Raw genomic sequence first — 15,932 nt, 5'->3', positions numbered from 1 at the left:
GGTAGCCTCCAATGTGCTCACCTACTGATGTGGTCGCTAGACTGCAAGATTGAAGCGGATTAACCAACAAAACCAAGTCACTAGTAGCAGATCGACACCGGCATATGCCAAGTCCTCCAGATCTACAGAGAGAGGATGGGAAGTGAGAGGTTGCTATGGGGAAGGGGAAGGGAGAGGTTACCGTGGAAGAGGGCTGGCCGCTACCTCCGATGAGGCTAGCCATCGTTGCCATGAAGGTTTGGTCGCTACCAACGGCATTGAGCATGGGACTAGGTTGAGTGGGCCTAATACTTGTCGTGTTTTTTTCTTAGACCTCATCACGTGATTTTATTCATCTGATAAATTAGGTCGAAAGCAATGATAAAAGAAGTGTGCTGACCAAGCTTCTAAACATTAATTCCAGCTTGGTCCAAAAATTTTTTAGCCTATAATTTACAGGGGTTTTGAACATAAAACCAGACTTCCAAACAGGCGCTAACCTATTTTTTTTCCTTCTGATCTGCCCATTCCTGGATTAAGCTAATTTTCCCAACATTTTCCGGATCTTTTTTTTTTTGCCCGGAATCCAGAGGCCACCCCAATTCCCAGTATCCCCCATACGAGGGAGGAAAGAGGAGGAAAGGGATGGGGCGAGGCGACGGAGACAAGGAGGCCAAGCGCCGCCGCCGCCGCCACGTCCGCGGCCGCGTCCGCAAGCGATCCCGCGGCGCATCCCCTTCCTCCCCCTGCTCGGACTCCGACTCCTCTGATTCTCCTTCCTCCTCCTCCCCTAGCCGCAGTCCCGAGCCGCACAGCCGCAAGCGCAAGAAGTCCTCCTCGTCGTCGCACCGCCACCGCCGTAGCCACAAAAGCAGCGGCAGGTCGCGCAGCTCCCGCGACGACGACCGGCGGCGGCGGCGTCGGAGGCGGCGATACGAGGAGCGCGTGCGGCGTGGCGGCGATGGCGACGGATCCTCCAGCTCCGGGTCGGAGGACTCGGATAGGGCAGCAGCGGCGGAGGAGGCGCGGGAGATCGTCCGCGACATCCTCAGGGAATTCCCGGCCGCCGCCGGCGAGCTCCGTCAGGTAGGGTTTATTATCCTTTTCTTTTCTAAATTCTGCAGAGAGTTTTCGTTATAGGATAAATGAACGTCCGTCGAAGGCTAGACGTCCTAAGGTTGTAGTGCAAAAATAATCTATCAAAAATTTAGTTAATTCACGGAAAGCCAATAGCTCCTCTGACATTGGATAACCTACAGAAACTACATCTGAAGACAGTAAATTGTGATTATGTTCAGTACTTCAGTTTATGTGGACGTTTTGGGTGAATGCCTGCAGTAGCTACAAGGTGAAGGAGAATTGGATGTTTCACTATTGGGGAATGCCAGAGATTTGAGTCTGAACCAACTCCTACATTTTTGTGCAAGGCCCCATATAAGCTTCTTGATTTGTGTCATGCATTCATCTTAACTTTTTTTCTTGCATTGCGAATGGTGGTGGTAAACTAGTAATCATGGGTACTAGGGCTGAACAGAACAGTTTTGCCCAAACTGTTCAAGGAGGCTTGGGCAGTGGGAGGCAGCGAGTGAGCGGCCAGTGAAGCAGCAGCTGGTCATGGAGCGTTTTTGCTAGAACTGTTTAACCCAATTACTAATGTCACGTAACTGGCCTGCATCATTGTTGTCACTTCGTGCTGTTCACAGACAAATTGGGCCCCACCTGTAGCCCTGGACTGGGAGAGACAGCCTCACTTAACGATGATGAAGACAATGGGCTTAGTAGGGACGTGGTAGTTGTCTCGTGCTACCTTGTTCGGTAGTGGCAACTCGGAAAGCTAGAGAATGTGGAGCCGAAAACGGTGAGCCGACGGAGTTGAATCCATTCGTGGATGAGGTTGTTAGGAACTAAGGCTAATAACAAGTTTATTATAAGTTAATTTATTTGTTGGAGGTACTTCTTTTCGGTTTTTTAAAGATGTTTTATAGGGAGGTGGAAAGGATAGGGGAGGGGAGATTGCACCACCATCACCAGCTGAGTATTTTACAGTAGTAAAGTATGCATTCCCAATTATACTATCCGCTCTGAATTATACTAGCACAAAGTGAGGAAAAAAATGGTAATCAACATGTAATATACTAATATGTAACCTGTTTGCAGAATTTATCTCTCACCTTTGTACACCTATCAATGTAACTTGCACAGACATGTAGCAAAATGATGCAATCAAATTGTTGCCATGGATAAATTTTCAACACTAATTCAAAGAAAAAAAATGGTAGGATGCTACAGACTAGCAGTGTTTGATAGTATCGAATCCTTTTTTTGTGCCCAGTTTATTTAGTTTTACATCTAATATATAAAATTTGTATTTTTCAATATTTCGTTGTTGTGATTACATCAAGAACTGAAACACATGGCATAATGTTCAATATGAATGATATGGGAATATTGTTAATCATGTGAGCCTAAAAATCGGAGTTACTTTGCTATATAAAATTAGAAAATTAAAGTCACTAAGCATGATATGTTATACTTGTATAACAGGGTTTATATGAAATGGCACTATTATGCTAGCTATATTCTTGATACTTATTTTTTTCCATGGCAGCTTCATTTGCCCTCAAGTATTGGGTTGTGGCATGACGCATATGATAGAGCTACTTAACTCTCTTCAATTTTTAGTATTACATCGAAAGTAGAATGTTGATCTGCAGTGTGTTGTGCAGTGATCTATTTCATTTTTCTGATTGTGTATTTAAAATTTAAAATGATTTTTTCCTCCCACATTCATTTTTACTGTTACTTTATGTCCTATGTCCTAATTTAAGATATCTCCTGACATTTGTTAACTTGCAGCTTCTCCAAATAATAGACAGTGGTGAAGGCATTGATATTTCTGGAATCCCTGACAAGACATTGGTGAAGTGCTTGAAGAAACTTTTCCGATCTCTGAGACTGAAAGAAAGTGCAAGTGGGGCTTACTTGCTACCTCATAAAAACGTTCCTACACTCGATATTGTTGGACCATTATTATTAGCAAGTTCTAAACTTGCAGACAATAAAAAGGAAAATTCGGTATCACCAAATAGAGTAGAATTACTATCATATAACTTTGATGTGCAAAATAAAGATGATATTACTTCCGAAGGGCCAAAAGTTGTTGATGTGGAAGAGGAACCTCCTAAAAGAAGGTAATGCTTGGGTGTCACAATTTGTTCTGCTAGACAATATTCTTCATTCAGAGAGAGTTGGTTTTTTCTGCCACAATTTCTCTGCTACAAAATATGTCTTTACAAATTTCATTTCATACCTTTAAATATAGTACAAGTATCCGTGGCTATATACTTATATTAATATATTGTTTGATTAAACAGTTGTGGCAGATGTGTCCTTCCTTCATTTACTTTAGGTTAACAACCATACATGTCTTTTCAAGAACTGAATATGAATGTTTGCTTGACTCTAATGTCAGGTGATCAAACAACATGCATATCATCTCAATGCTGCTGTTCCAGGGCATTAGTAGCTTAAGAACAAATAGCAAGGATATAGTTTAGTCCAAAACCATTCATTTATGGTTGCCAGGCCCTTTTGTTTTAGACAGATAAATGATAAATCTATCCTTTTTAATCATTGTACTGTAACTGTTGATGGTATATTGGCATTTTTGAACCAAAAGCATACCCTGTGTGTAGTACCTTAATTTATTATACTTTGTGTTAGTGCTAGAATGATGTGTCATGCCTGTACCATCTAGATGACAATGATAATAGGTATCGGCAGTGTTAGTACCAAGGGCATTGTGGGGTTTGTTTTCTTGTAGATATAGTATTTTGCTGTGTGGTGGCTATCAGTTCTGTTCTTTGTGCTGTTCTCGTAATGCCTCTAGATATTGTCTTTTCTCTTGACATAACTATTCTAAATTGTAATGTTCTTGATTAGTAGGTTTGGCATTATGCTGCCTAACATGCTGGAATGTTGTCACGAAATGCTCATTTCCTTAACAATTTGTTACCCTGGTTACCACACAACTTTTTACCCAATATAATATTTTGCTCTGCCCAGGATAATTGGCCCTGCAATGCCATCTCGTGAATTACTAGCTGCAGCAGCTGAAATGACAGAGGCTCTTAGGTGCCGGTATGATTTGTTCTGCCTTGTGATTTGATATATTTAATATAGAGTTACACGTCACCCAATAACTGGCTGAGTCAACTTCTCATTGAGCACATCTTTATGTTCCTTCTCCAGGGATGCTGAACTGGAAGCCGATGATGATTTCCTCATAGGCCCCCCACCACCTGCTGTAGTTGCTGAAGCTGCATCTGCAAATGAAGCTGAGCGATTTGAAGAGGTATATTGTCAGTCATGATATGTTTGTTTATTCTTCATAATTTTGGAGCAGTGCTGTACCAAATACTTATGTTATCCTGAAGTTCTTCCACTGTTGGAGTCAAGTCAATGGTTGTAAGATCAGGTCTAGATTGCTTCCTGCTCCATCTAGTTGCATGTTTATGTTGTGCACTTATCTTGGGCCATCTTTCTTATTTGCAATTTCACAGCAGTCCCTTATGTTAGCAGTACACCCAGTCTGTCATCAACAATATATTGAATTGTGGAACATATGATTACTATCTGAATTCAAATTTTCTAGGCCAATCCTGACTGATTCCATGTGTCACGCCCCAAAGACCTGATCGAATTGTGGTGTGTGGTGTGTGGTTTTGGCCCAGGCTTGCACCCAGGAGCCGAGGTGATGGTGGTAGTGTAACTAAGGAGAAAGCTTTACTCTTGTGTTTGACATTTCAATATACATTTTGTGGAACATATGATTACTATCTGAATTCAAATTTTCTATATCTGAGGGCGGTCCATACAGAGAAGTGATTGTGGTGCCTATAAGCAGACAAGAAATACTTTGTATAATGCTTGTTTGTCTTTGGATATCTGTTGTTGAATGGAAGTCTTTTCTTATCGTCCTTTCTTTTGGTTGGTTGTTTGTAGGTTACTCGAATATTGGGGGCTGACACAAATTTACCATATGATGTTCTGGGGGTAAATTGGAAGATGTCAACTGATAACATGAAGAAAAGGTGGTGACCTATGTACTCTTCATTTTTATAGTTGATACTAACATGTTCTGATGATAACTTTTTTTCTCAAATCTCATCATAAAGGTGATCAAATGGTTACCGAGTCTTGTTTTGGAGTGGAGGGATATTTTTAGCAAATTGCATTTCATGCTGTGGTGCAAACTAAATGTTGAAAGCCTGTTGCTAGATATGAGATACATGATATCTATATTCAACTTATTCATTGTTTTGCAGTGCATTTTTAAAAATTTGAACTATTATTGAAGACCTAAATTAACCAGTTTGGTCAGGTCAACAATATGGGAACCATTGAAACATAATAATGTGTTGTTGTTTCACTACTGCGAGTTTGTTTTTTGATGTCCTAATAGTTTGGCCAGGTGTTTGTCCGATGCAGATTAAAAGTTTATCCTAGCAGAATCTTATCGAGAACTGTCCAATGGATATGCACTTCTTTGCTTTTGTTTTTTTGTTTTTGATAAAGAAATGCTCCAAAGCTAAACCATATGCTTCATTTAAAATCAAAATGCACCTGAGCTTTCACGTGTGTGGTTTGAGGGATTTTGAAACCTGTTATCCTTAATATATATCAGTTTTTTATTAAAAAAAGGGAGCGGTTGAGTGGCGCGTAGCGCTAATCGCCGGTTCGGCGCCATTTTTTTAAACAGTGATATCTATGAACACATGCATCCGATTTTCCTTTATATTACCTCAAAAATTTGGTGTGCTAACATTGTTTCTTAATTAATGTATCTTGAAGTTTTCAAGTAGTATTTGTTCTGTAGGTTGTAGGGACTACTGTTGACACAAATAACGAAAATCTGTTCTCTTACATGTCTTGCAACTTACAAGTGCACATGGAAAATGCGGCTGCATCTTATTATTGATGTTATAATACCTATCATGTCACATTAATTATGTTTTCCCCCTCTTTTCTGCTCAAGTAATTAATCCTCCTATATTACATTGTAGGTATTGGAAGTTATCTCTTTTAGTGCACCCTGACAAATGTCCTCATCCTTCAGCACAAGAGGCGTTTGTGAAATTGAATAACGCCTTCAAAGACTTACAAGACCCTGATAAGGTACATGAATTGAACAGTTCACTCATTCCACAACTAAAATAGGTTCATCATTCTGTCAAAGCTTAACTTGCAGAATTTTTCCAAGTAACAAAACAGCTATTCTTTTGGTCTTGTATGGAGAACATAGTACATTTGTATTGTGGTCATTAAAGCAGACATTTTGATGAGTGGAGACAATTTTATTTTTTTACAAATTCTGGCAAAAGTTTCTCGTCTTTTTGCACAATGCAGAAATGAACATAAGTTTGAACAAACTTTGCAGATGTTGATGTTGTACATGTACAAATTTTTGGAGAATTTTTTTAAGTGTTGAAGTTCATCTACCTATAATAGCTGTTGATGAACTTTAGTTCATAAATGAACTTCCCTTGAGTCGAGATAAAATAACAATCGAATGCTTGATAGCCACTAAAATCTTATTCCTTCGCTAGAGAAGACATTGATTGCTTCAATGTATGTAATTGCATAGCTAGTTGCTACACGAGTAAGATAAGCTAGCCTACTACGAAAGGGCATTTTTCTTCTAGGGACAAAACAAGCCTAATCAGATTAAGGGCAGCACCATTGTGTTTGCGACTAAGGACTATTTTCCTGAAGTCAAATCGCATTGCACGCTTTACATTTAGAATTAGGGACTCGTTACCATTTTTCGTGATTTGAGAAGTTCGATAAATTTCTAAGGGAAGGACTACTGATTTTTGAAATGTTTAAGTTTTTCAATGGTACCTGATATGAATCAAAGTGTGTGAATCTCAAATTATCTACTATACTATAAAGATCAAGCAAATCAAGCTAAAGAAGCCACTTTTGAGGCTACAAGCAATCAAAGTTCAAGATTAGATGATGATTACTCATGCAAAGATACAAGATTATTGGCTATTTCAACAAATTGCAATTAGCAATCAGGAAGAAAATTGGTGTTTTGTTTTCTGGAGTAGTGCGGCCGATTCTGGAAGCTTTTTGTGCCAAACCTGTAAACATTGCAAAGTGTCTAGGTCCTATTTGGGAGAGCTCCAACTTCTGGATTCTTGCAGGATCTGGAGTTTGTAGGCTAAATTAATTTTGCAAAGGTTAAATAAAGTGGTGTAAGCCTCTGTTTTTAGTCTAAAATGGGAACAAGATGGCTCACAAAAACATCCCCAGTCTACCCCAGCTCGGTAGCTCCAGCTCCAAGATTATGATGGTTTAAGCCTCTGTTCTTGCAGGATCTGGAGTTTGAGCTGGAGCTCTCCCAATAGTCTCTCTAGTGCATCTATTGTATATATACTCTATGGGAGAGTTATCTCATTAGGACTGCAAAGATCAAATTGGAAATAGCATTTGATGCGAAGCTTCCAACTTGATTTGCCTTTATAATGTTCATCATTAGTGTGATGAAGGTTGCTTCCTCTTGCATTTAGTGGATAATGTACATGCCATTTAGTTGACTCATAAACTGTTCCCCATTTCCTAGATTATATTTTTGTGCTCACGTTTTTCTTCATTACAGAGAGGTGCAATAGATGAAAAGATAAAAAAGAAAGAGGAGATGGAACAATTTGAGGTGAACTTCCTTAGAATGTATATTGATTTGTCAAGATTACCTTTCCAGTGTTGAGCTGATGGCAGTACTGCTCTTAGTCGCATGACTAGTAATGTTAAAACTGATAAACATTTTTATGTTGCTTAATTCATTTATGTTCTTTCCAGATTGAGCTTAAAGCAATGCGTGAGGCTGCCGAATGGAGACGATTACAAGGTAAGATACTGTAACATCAAGACTAATATTCCGAAAAATAAATTTAGACAAAATCTGTTGCTATGTATTGTGGCGATGTAGCAAGCAAAAATAATTATTGGCTCCAAATTTCAATAACGGTTAGACTTTGAAGGTCAACGATCCTACTGCTTGCTCCATATACGAAGTCCTGTTCTTATTGTCACTTAGGTAACGAATACTCATATTTGTTGGACTCGGATCATACGAGGGGTGGGTTGATAGTACACGCATTGGACACGTGAATTTTTTCTTTTTTTTTTCTCGTTGCCAACAATTTCCGATGTTTATTCAAACACCCAAAAGCCTATAGCTGCTAACAGCTTCTAACGGATTACATCGGATAAAGCACATTCGGTGCTTCCATCCGACGAAACACATTCGGTGCTTTTCTTGCTGCTAGCAGCTTCCGATGTTTATTCCAACATCCAAAAGCCTATAGCTACTGATAACCTCTAATAGGTGAAGCTCATCTAGAGCTTCCACCTAGGTGAAGCTCTTCATGAGCTCTCACACTTCAGACCATGGCACACCACTATTCAGGGGGTGCTGCCTATTATATAGGCCTAGCAGATGGGTGCTAGCTGCTACAGTTCTCCGGTTGATACAGTACTGATGTATTGTTCATATAGTACTAAGATACTTGTGATACAATAATGATGTGTTGTCACTACAATAATCAGTGTGTTGTCGCTACAGTGTACACAAGGATTATCCTAACAATCTCTCCCTAAGCTTTGTGTGTCAATGTTGTTGGTGAGGTCGCTGTCGCTGTAGAGTGCCTTTCGCAGCCGCAGGATCTTATGCTCTCAGTGATGCGTAGGAGCCACCGCCAAGCCATGTCCACCTTGACGGTGTGCGCTCTCAGTGATGCGTAGGAGCCACCGCCAAGCCACGTCCACCTCGACGAGCCGCGCGCACAAGTCCACCTTGGTGCCAGCGACCACTTGGAGGGCTGATACTTCGACATTGGTAAGTTGGTTACTGTTGCGGACAACAAGTCGGTTACTATTGCGAGCAGTACGTCGAGGTGTGGTGGGCTTCGTTCGTTTTGGAGATGGCTCGGTGGTCGACATCTACGGCTGTGGCACCATCCTGTTCGCTGGGAAGAACAGAGAGCACAAGGCGCTCTCCGGCATCTACTTCAACCCACGGCTGAAGAACAACATCATCAGCGTTGGCTAGCTGCACGAGGGTGGCTCCAAGGTGCTGATCAAAGACGGCATCTTGCGGATCAAGGCGACCCAGGCGGAGACGGAGGAGGAGAGCATTCGGAAGCTTCACGTCTTGATGACAGGAGCATGTCCTGCGCCTTCATCGGCTACAAGCATGTCGCGAAGGCATACCACCTCTACGACTCGAGCACCAAACGCGTCCGCGTGTCGAGAGATATAAAAAGCACCGAATGTGCTTCATCCAATGGAAGTTCAAGATGAGCTTGTGATCTTCGACGAGGACGCTGGGTGGAGCCGTCGAAAGTGGAGGCGGAACATCCGGGGGTTCGCAATCAAGATTGCCGTCGCGTTCCAGGGTTTGTAACAGTGATGCCAGCGGAAGTGGCGCTGGTGATGGTGGCGACCTGCTGGTACGGTGAGTGGTGAAGGAGATTGGCGGATCGGATGTGTACTCGACACGCTCAAGAAAGACGGAGTTGAGGCTGTGATCATGCACATGTAGCAGCCGGGCGTGGACTTCGACGAGGTATTTGTACGTGGATATGAAATCCGTGCTGGAGTCTGTTGGGAGTCCATGCGCCTACTGCTAGTGCTAGTTGCCCAAGAAGAATGGCCGGTCCATCACATGGATGTGGAATCAGCATTTCTCAACGGCGAAGTGGAGGAAGTGTATGTTGCGCAACCGCCAGGGTTCATCGTCGCCGGAGAAGAGCGTAAGGTCTTGCGGCTGAGGAAGACACTCTACAGTGACCTCGCTAGCGACATTGACACATAAGGCTTGGGGGAGATTGTTAGGATAATCCTTGTGTACACTATAGCGACAACACAATGGTTACTGTAGCGACATCATACCGTCTTGGTACTGTATAAACAATACGGTGGAACTGTAGCAGACAATACCCATCTGTTGGACCTATATAATGGGCAACACCCCTAAGTAGTGATGTGCCAAGGTGTGAGCTCCTGAGCTCCCCTAGTGAGCTCTTGAGCGAGGTCAGTAAGAGTGTGGTGGGAGCTCTGGATGAGCTCAGCGTGATCTCCGGGTGAGCTCGGTGAGAGCTCAGAAGAGCTCCACCTTGGTGGAGACTCTGGATGAGCTTCACTCGTTAGAAGTTGTCAGTAGCTATAGGCTTTTGGGTATTTGAATAAATATCAGCAATTGCTGGCAGTGATACCAAGATGTGCAGAGTACATCCAAATAGAAAAAGTTGTTTTGTTTGGCAGCGGAAAAGGAAATGAAAAGACTCCTGAGAAACTCCTGTGTTCACTGTGTGCTTCTGTGTTCTTGCGAGTAGTGATGGAGCATGGTTGCATGTACTCGTCTGTGGTCGCTAGTGCTCATCGAGCGTGGTTGTGTGAGTGGTCGCATGTACTCACTAGTGGTCGTGGGTGATTCGTGAGTAGTCGTGGGGTGGTTGTGGGTGATTCGTGAGTAGTTCGATCGAGGGCCAAAAATTTCGGTATCAGAGCCGACCCTCGCAGTTATGTACGGGCTAGGGGCGTGGGCATAAGGCACCTTGCGCGTGTGGACCTTGAGTGGTCACATGGCATGGCATATGTGCCGGCACTGGACGCACGGATGTGTGCGAAGAGGGAATGTTCCAGACTCGTTGCACCAGCAGTAGGAGCTAACATCGCTAGGATTGTCTCAGGCATCCAGGCTCTGACCAACTTTGATTAATTTCTTGTTGCCGGTTACACAATAGGCCTCTCTTTATATAGAGGTCTAAAAGTCCTAACTAGGAAAGCTTATAGATAAGGAAAGACTTTAATCAGTCTGAAACCTAAAAGGAAACTAATTATTTTCTTCCCTAACTGCTTTTTCTGCGCCTTTGGTAAGTGATCCCAAACCGGGAATCCATATCAAATATAATCTTGGGTTTAACCCTAACCATTTTTATGTGTTCTGTGTGGAGCCTATGTGTTAGTGTGATGAGGGTGTCTTATTCGTTTGGTCAGAGAGAGAGGAGTGATCAGGTGTTTGGGTTTGGTTCCGTCGCTGACGGAAGGGCTGGGCAGGAAATGTGCATTTAGAGGTGTGGCAGCGAGAAAGAATGCTGAATACGACGATAGCATTATTGTAGCAGTGGATGATGAAATAATATTTGTAAATGAAATAGGAGTGGATGCTACCTGTGCAAGGAATTGGTACCTGGCCACACGGGTTGCCAATCAGCTGTTTGTGGAAAATGTAGAGGACCCCAAGTTGTGCCTAATGGACAGGGGAGGAGGGAGATTTGTTGGGGGAGTTGGAGCCAGAGGTGCCATGTGAAACATGCTAGCCAAGCAGCCTCCAAAGCAACATCAAGGCAATGCGATTTTGGCATCGCGTTGCAGCAAGAGGGGCTAGGTTGAGGGCATTTTGACAAATCAGGAGTTGTTAGCATGACCGAGGGAGAGAGGGAGGTGGAAGTGAATCCTTAGTGTTGGCTGGCAGGTTGGGCTGAAAGCACTACTTGTCCGCGAGAGGTAAGGGATGTGAACCGAGTTGATGTTTTACTGGGCCGAGTTGGCTAGGCCACAACTTCGGCTGGCTGGGGTTGGAGAGGGAGGAAAAGAGGGGAGGAAGTTGGTCGGATCGGTGGCATCTTGGCCAATGGGTTGGACGAGGGAGGAGACAAGCTAGGGCACGACTTGGTTATGTCGAATTAGGTCAAAAAAGGACAAGGAAGGAGGAGAAGACTTAACTGCTATTTCAATTTGACTGTTCGAAATGAAGAAATTTGCTCTGTAACAAAAGTTGGTTGAGCAGTTCAGGGTATTCATGGTCTATTATTCCTTTACAATTGGGTTTTTACATTGGGTTCAATTTTGTGGTACTAAAAATGGGTTTAAAGAAATTCTAGTAAATATTGCAAAGGTTTACATTATATCTATAAATCTAATTCTGAAATCCAGTACATAACACGCGCGAGGTAAGAAGATGGTGCATGCTATTTCGGTTTATCCATGAAATGGCAACTCAATGTGTGCAAGGCTAAAGAATTTTAGGAAACCTAGCTGCTTAAAGCTACAAGCTGGCCTGCGAATTTGGCCTAGTTGGGTTGTATTTTAATCCTTTGTCCTTTAATATTGTTGGATTAACCGCCAGGTTCGCCATAAGCTTGAATTATAAGATCAAGCAAATTCCACATACTACCCTTCTACACAGTCATGCTGTGATAGTGTTGACTAGTCCTGTAAAGTTTATTTGTGCTGCTTGGTAGCCCCTTCACTTGATACTTGCAGTGATTGAGGGCATGTAGCCCTGTGCACTACTACACTATACCCATTATAAGATGATGTAACCTTTTGTTAATAGGAAATTGGAGTTGTGGAGATATACTTTAGAATCGAAAGGGTTTTAGAATTAGTAGGACCAAAACCGAGTATATGAGGTGCGATTTCGGTGCTACTAGGCATGAGGGGGAAGATGTTAGTCTCGGTGGAGAGGTGGTTCTCAAGAAGGATACCTTCGATACTTGTGATCGATGCTTCAAAGGGATGGTGATATTGATGAAGATATTAGTCATAGAATCAAAGCCGGATGGATGAAATGATGCCAAACTTCTGGCATCCTCTGTGACAAAAGGGTGTCACAAAAGCTGAAAGATAAGTTTTATAGGACGGCTATTTGGCCCGTGATATTGTATGGTGCTGAGTGTTGGCCAACTAAAAAGCGATATGTCTAGCAGTTAAGTGTAGCAGAGATGCGTATATTGCGATGGATTTGTAGCCATACAAGAAAGGATCGGATCCGAAATGATGATATACGTGATAGGGTAGGGGTAAAACCAATTGACGAAAAGCTTGTCTAACATCGGTTGAAATGGTTTGGACACATTCAACGGAGGCCTCCATAATCATTTGTGTATAGCGGGATACTAAAGCGCGTTGATAATGTGAAGAGAGACAAGGGTCGACCAAACCTGACATGGGAAGAGTCCGTAAAGAAGGAATGAAATATCCTCAAAGAACTTTCTATGGATAGAAACACATAGAAGTTAGCAATCCACGTGCCAGAACCATAACTTATATATTGGTCTCCTTGTACCGTTATTACTTTTACTATTACTAGTACATTTATTATTACTATTATTGTTTTCTCATCATCTTTTTAATTGGATCTTGTGGGTTTCATCTCTAGTCTACTCTAACTTGTTTGGGACAAAGGCTTTGTTGTTGTTGTTGTGTGTGTGCTCGCGCCGCGTGTGCTCAGATCTAAAGGCGATATGATTTTGGTAATTATGTTTGTTCAAAGTTTGGCACAGCAGGTAATTGTGAAAATATTGAATATCATGGATGAATATGATGACTTAGTAATTTTTTTGCTTACAGGTGTATCACTTGAGGGTGATGATGAACTTTTGGCAGGTCCGAAACAGGCACTTAAGAGAGATGAATGGATGACCACATTGCCACCTGAGAGAAAAGTAAATAATAATAAAAAAAAATACTTGTTTAACTACTTTACCATCCACCAAAGGATGTTTACTTTATTGTGTTCTCTTACATGTATGTAAACAATACATTTTTTCTTCTCACAGGCAGGAGTGCCAATGCATTCAACTAAGTCATTTAGTATGAATGGTAAAGAAGGACGTGGAGACACAAGTGTCTGGACTGATAGTCCTCTTGATAGAGCGCAAAAAGCACAACAAAGGTATGATTCTGTTTGCACAGTACAGGGTTGGCATTAGTGCAATATAAAACCTACATGTACTGCCACTACACTAAGTAAGATTCAAATTCCACTTATTCCTTAAGACTGGGTGTTGCAAACACTAAATCAATTGGACAGTTGCTTTTATACCATATATAAGTTGTCTATACCATTTGCTCCTAGAAAGGAATAAAAATACAAAATACCACGCAAGTGCATGCAGCGACTGAGCACTGGGGGCTTACTTGGGTGTTTTGGACTTACATAATCATGAGGCAAAAATAGTGGCATTGTTGTATGACGTGATCGCAATATGACAATATCTGAAAAAACTGAACCAGGTTGGTACTATTTTCTGGTTGGTTCCTCCTTGGAACCAGATAAAAGCAGTTGGGAATTTGAACTATGAAGAGTTTTTCGTTGCAGGCTGACACCAGGAATGAGAAGTTCCTTGAAGGTCAACAATAGTTGAATGCACGCACATTACAATATCATGTAGAAGATTGTTTTGGATAGAGAATTATTTTACACGCACTTAATATTGTAGGCTTGCACGTTATTGCAAACTCAATATGCATGCTAGTATATATTCTTCCAAATTCCAGATTTTTTTTAATAGCAACTCATATGAATCAGTGCAAGTAAAGAAATTAAATCATCCTTTTGTAAAGCAATATATTTCATTGATTGTTGTAATTGAGTTCAACAAGGTCGAAAATAGTCTCTATGTGTATTGTGTCACTTGTGTATACCATGCTATAAATGGTTGACTGTGAAAAGAGAACTACAGTGATGTATGGTTTCAAATAAAAGAACACATTAGAATATGCATATAGTTCTAACATACTGTACTGGTGTGCTTTAGGTATGAATTTGCGAGTGACTTACAATATATGGCAGTATAAGGGCATGTATACTGAGAGAATGTGTTGTGCTTTCATGACGTATGGTGCTGTTGGATGTCACAAACTTAATACAAATCAGCTGATTGGCAACTGGTTTAATTGTCCAACTAATTAAACCCCTGGAGTCTTGGCAATCATTATTTGATGTGCCTTAACAAGAGTTGGCAGGCACACCATGTGAAAACCTGATAACTAATGTAATTGAATCCTTTGTTGGCTTTGCCTATACAAACATAAAATAGCTGCACTTTATTGCTGGCATTTCCATTCATCGTATTGAGTACTCATTGTCCTCATTGCATCTTTGTATAATTTTAATGTACATGGGATAATGGATTATCCTGTCTGATACAGCTATTTAGAAGCCTACAATAAAACAAAGGCGATTGCAGAAGGAGATGATGTAAAGAGCAACAATCCGGATGCTTCAATTGTAGATAAATACAATACCTCCAAACGATCAGTGTCTCTTGTGCAGAAGCACCGAGAAAGCAAAAAGGAGAAAAAGAAGCAAAAGCAAAATGAGAAAGAAGAATGGGAGGGAAACCACCCATGGAAGCCATGGGACCGTGAAAAGGATCTATATGCTGGGCGGCAAAAGGTTGGCTTAGATCCAGAGAACATGTCACAAGGATTGTCCTCCCGTTTCGCATCTGGAGCTGTGCAGAGGAACTTCCTGTGAGCAATTTGGAAATGTTAACCGCTGATGCATGGCCTAGTTGATTACTAGTATCCCGTTATGTCCTTGGTGTCAGATACCAAAGATACTAGAGACACATAAAACCATGGAGGTGCCAGGTTAAGGGCAATCATGCTTTTAGTGCTTGATATTTCTATTATATCAGTATGGTTCACATGTTCAAATTTGTTTTTCACTGAGGAAATTAGTTAATGTACTGTCTGGATAGCTAAAATTGTATTATTGCTTGTTTTGAGCTATACAACAACTCATACAGATAGGTCTTAAGATTGTGTAGTTAATCGTTTTTGAAGGATGCTAAATATGTATGTAAGGACTACGGAAAAGCAATATCTGAAATGTGTCTGGCTTACTGGGGGTTTGAGGGTGCGTTTGGAATTTTTGGTCGCCATGGCTTTTCAAAAGGACTCTTAACTGATACCCTTATTCTAGACCTGTTTCCCTTATTCTAGACCTGTTTCTGCACTGCTATACTAAAACTGTAAGTGTCTCTAGCTACGCATACCAGATCGCAGCATGTCTCTGTCAGCAGATAAATGTTATTTATGTCGATTATTTCCTCTGATCTGAAAAGCAATTGTTTGATAGGCGTTGTTTG

General features: G+C 41.5%; 1 protein-coding gene across 1 annotated transcript; it reads left to right on the top strand.

Moving 5' to 3' along the window:
- Nucleotides 1-541: 541 nt before the first annotated feature.
- On the top strand, nt 542-15,686 carry LOC133912872 (uncharacterized). Its single transcript, XM_062355823.1, has 11 exons — nt 542-1,065; nt 2,836-3,170; nt 4,045-4,119; nt 4,231-4,333; nt 4,984-5,072; nt 6,045-6,156; nt 7,646-7,699; nt 7,846-7,894; nt 13,405-13,499; nt 13,614-13,729; nt 14,989-15,686. Exons 1-11 carry the CDS (start codon nt 625-627, stop codon nt 15,314-15,316), a joined length of 1,797 nt encoding a protein of 598 aa, XP_062211807.1. The 5' UTR covers nt 542-624; the 3' UTR covers nt 15,317-15,686.
- The last annotated feature ends 246 nt before the right edge of the window (nt 15,687-15,932 follow it).

Source organism: Phragmites australis, chromosome 1 (assembly GCF_958298935.1).
Source record: "Phragmites australis chromosome 1, lpPhrAust1.1, whole genome shotgun sequence".
Classification (NCBI taxonomy): Eukaryota; Viridiplantae; Streptophyta; class Magnoliopsida; order Poales; family Poaceae; genus Phragmites; species Phragmites australis.
The sequence above is the reverse complement of the archived record's forward strand: the minus strand, read 5'-3'. Positions and strand labels throughout refer to the sequence as shown.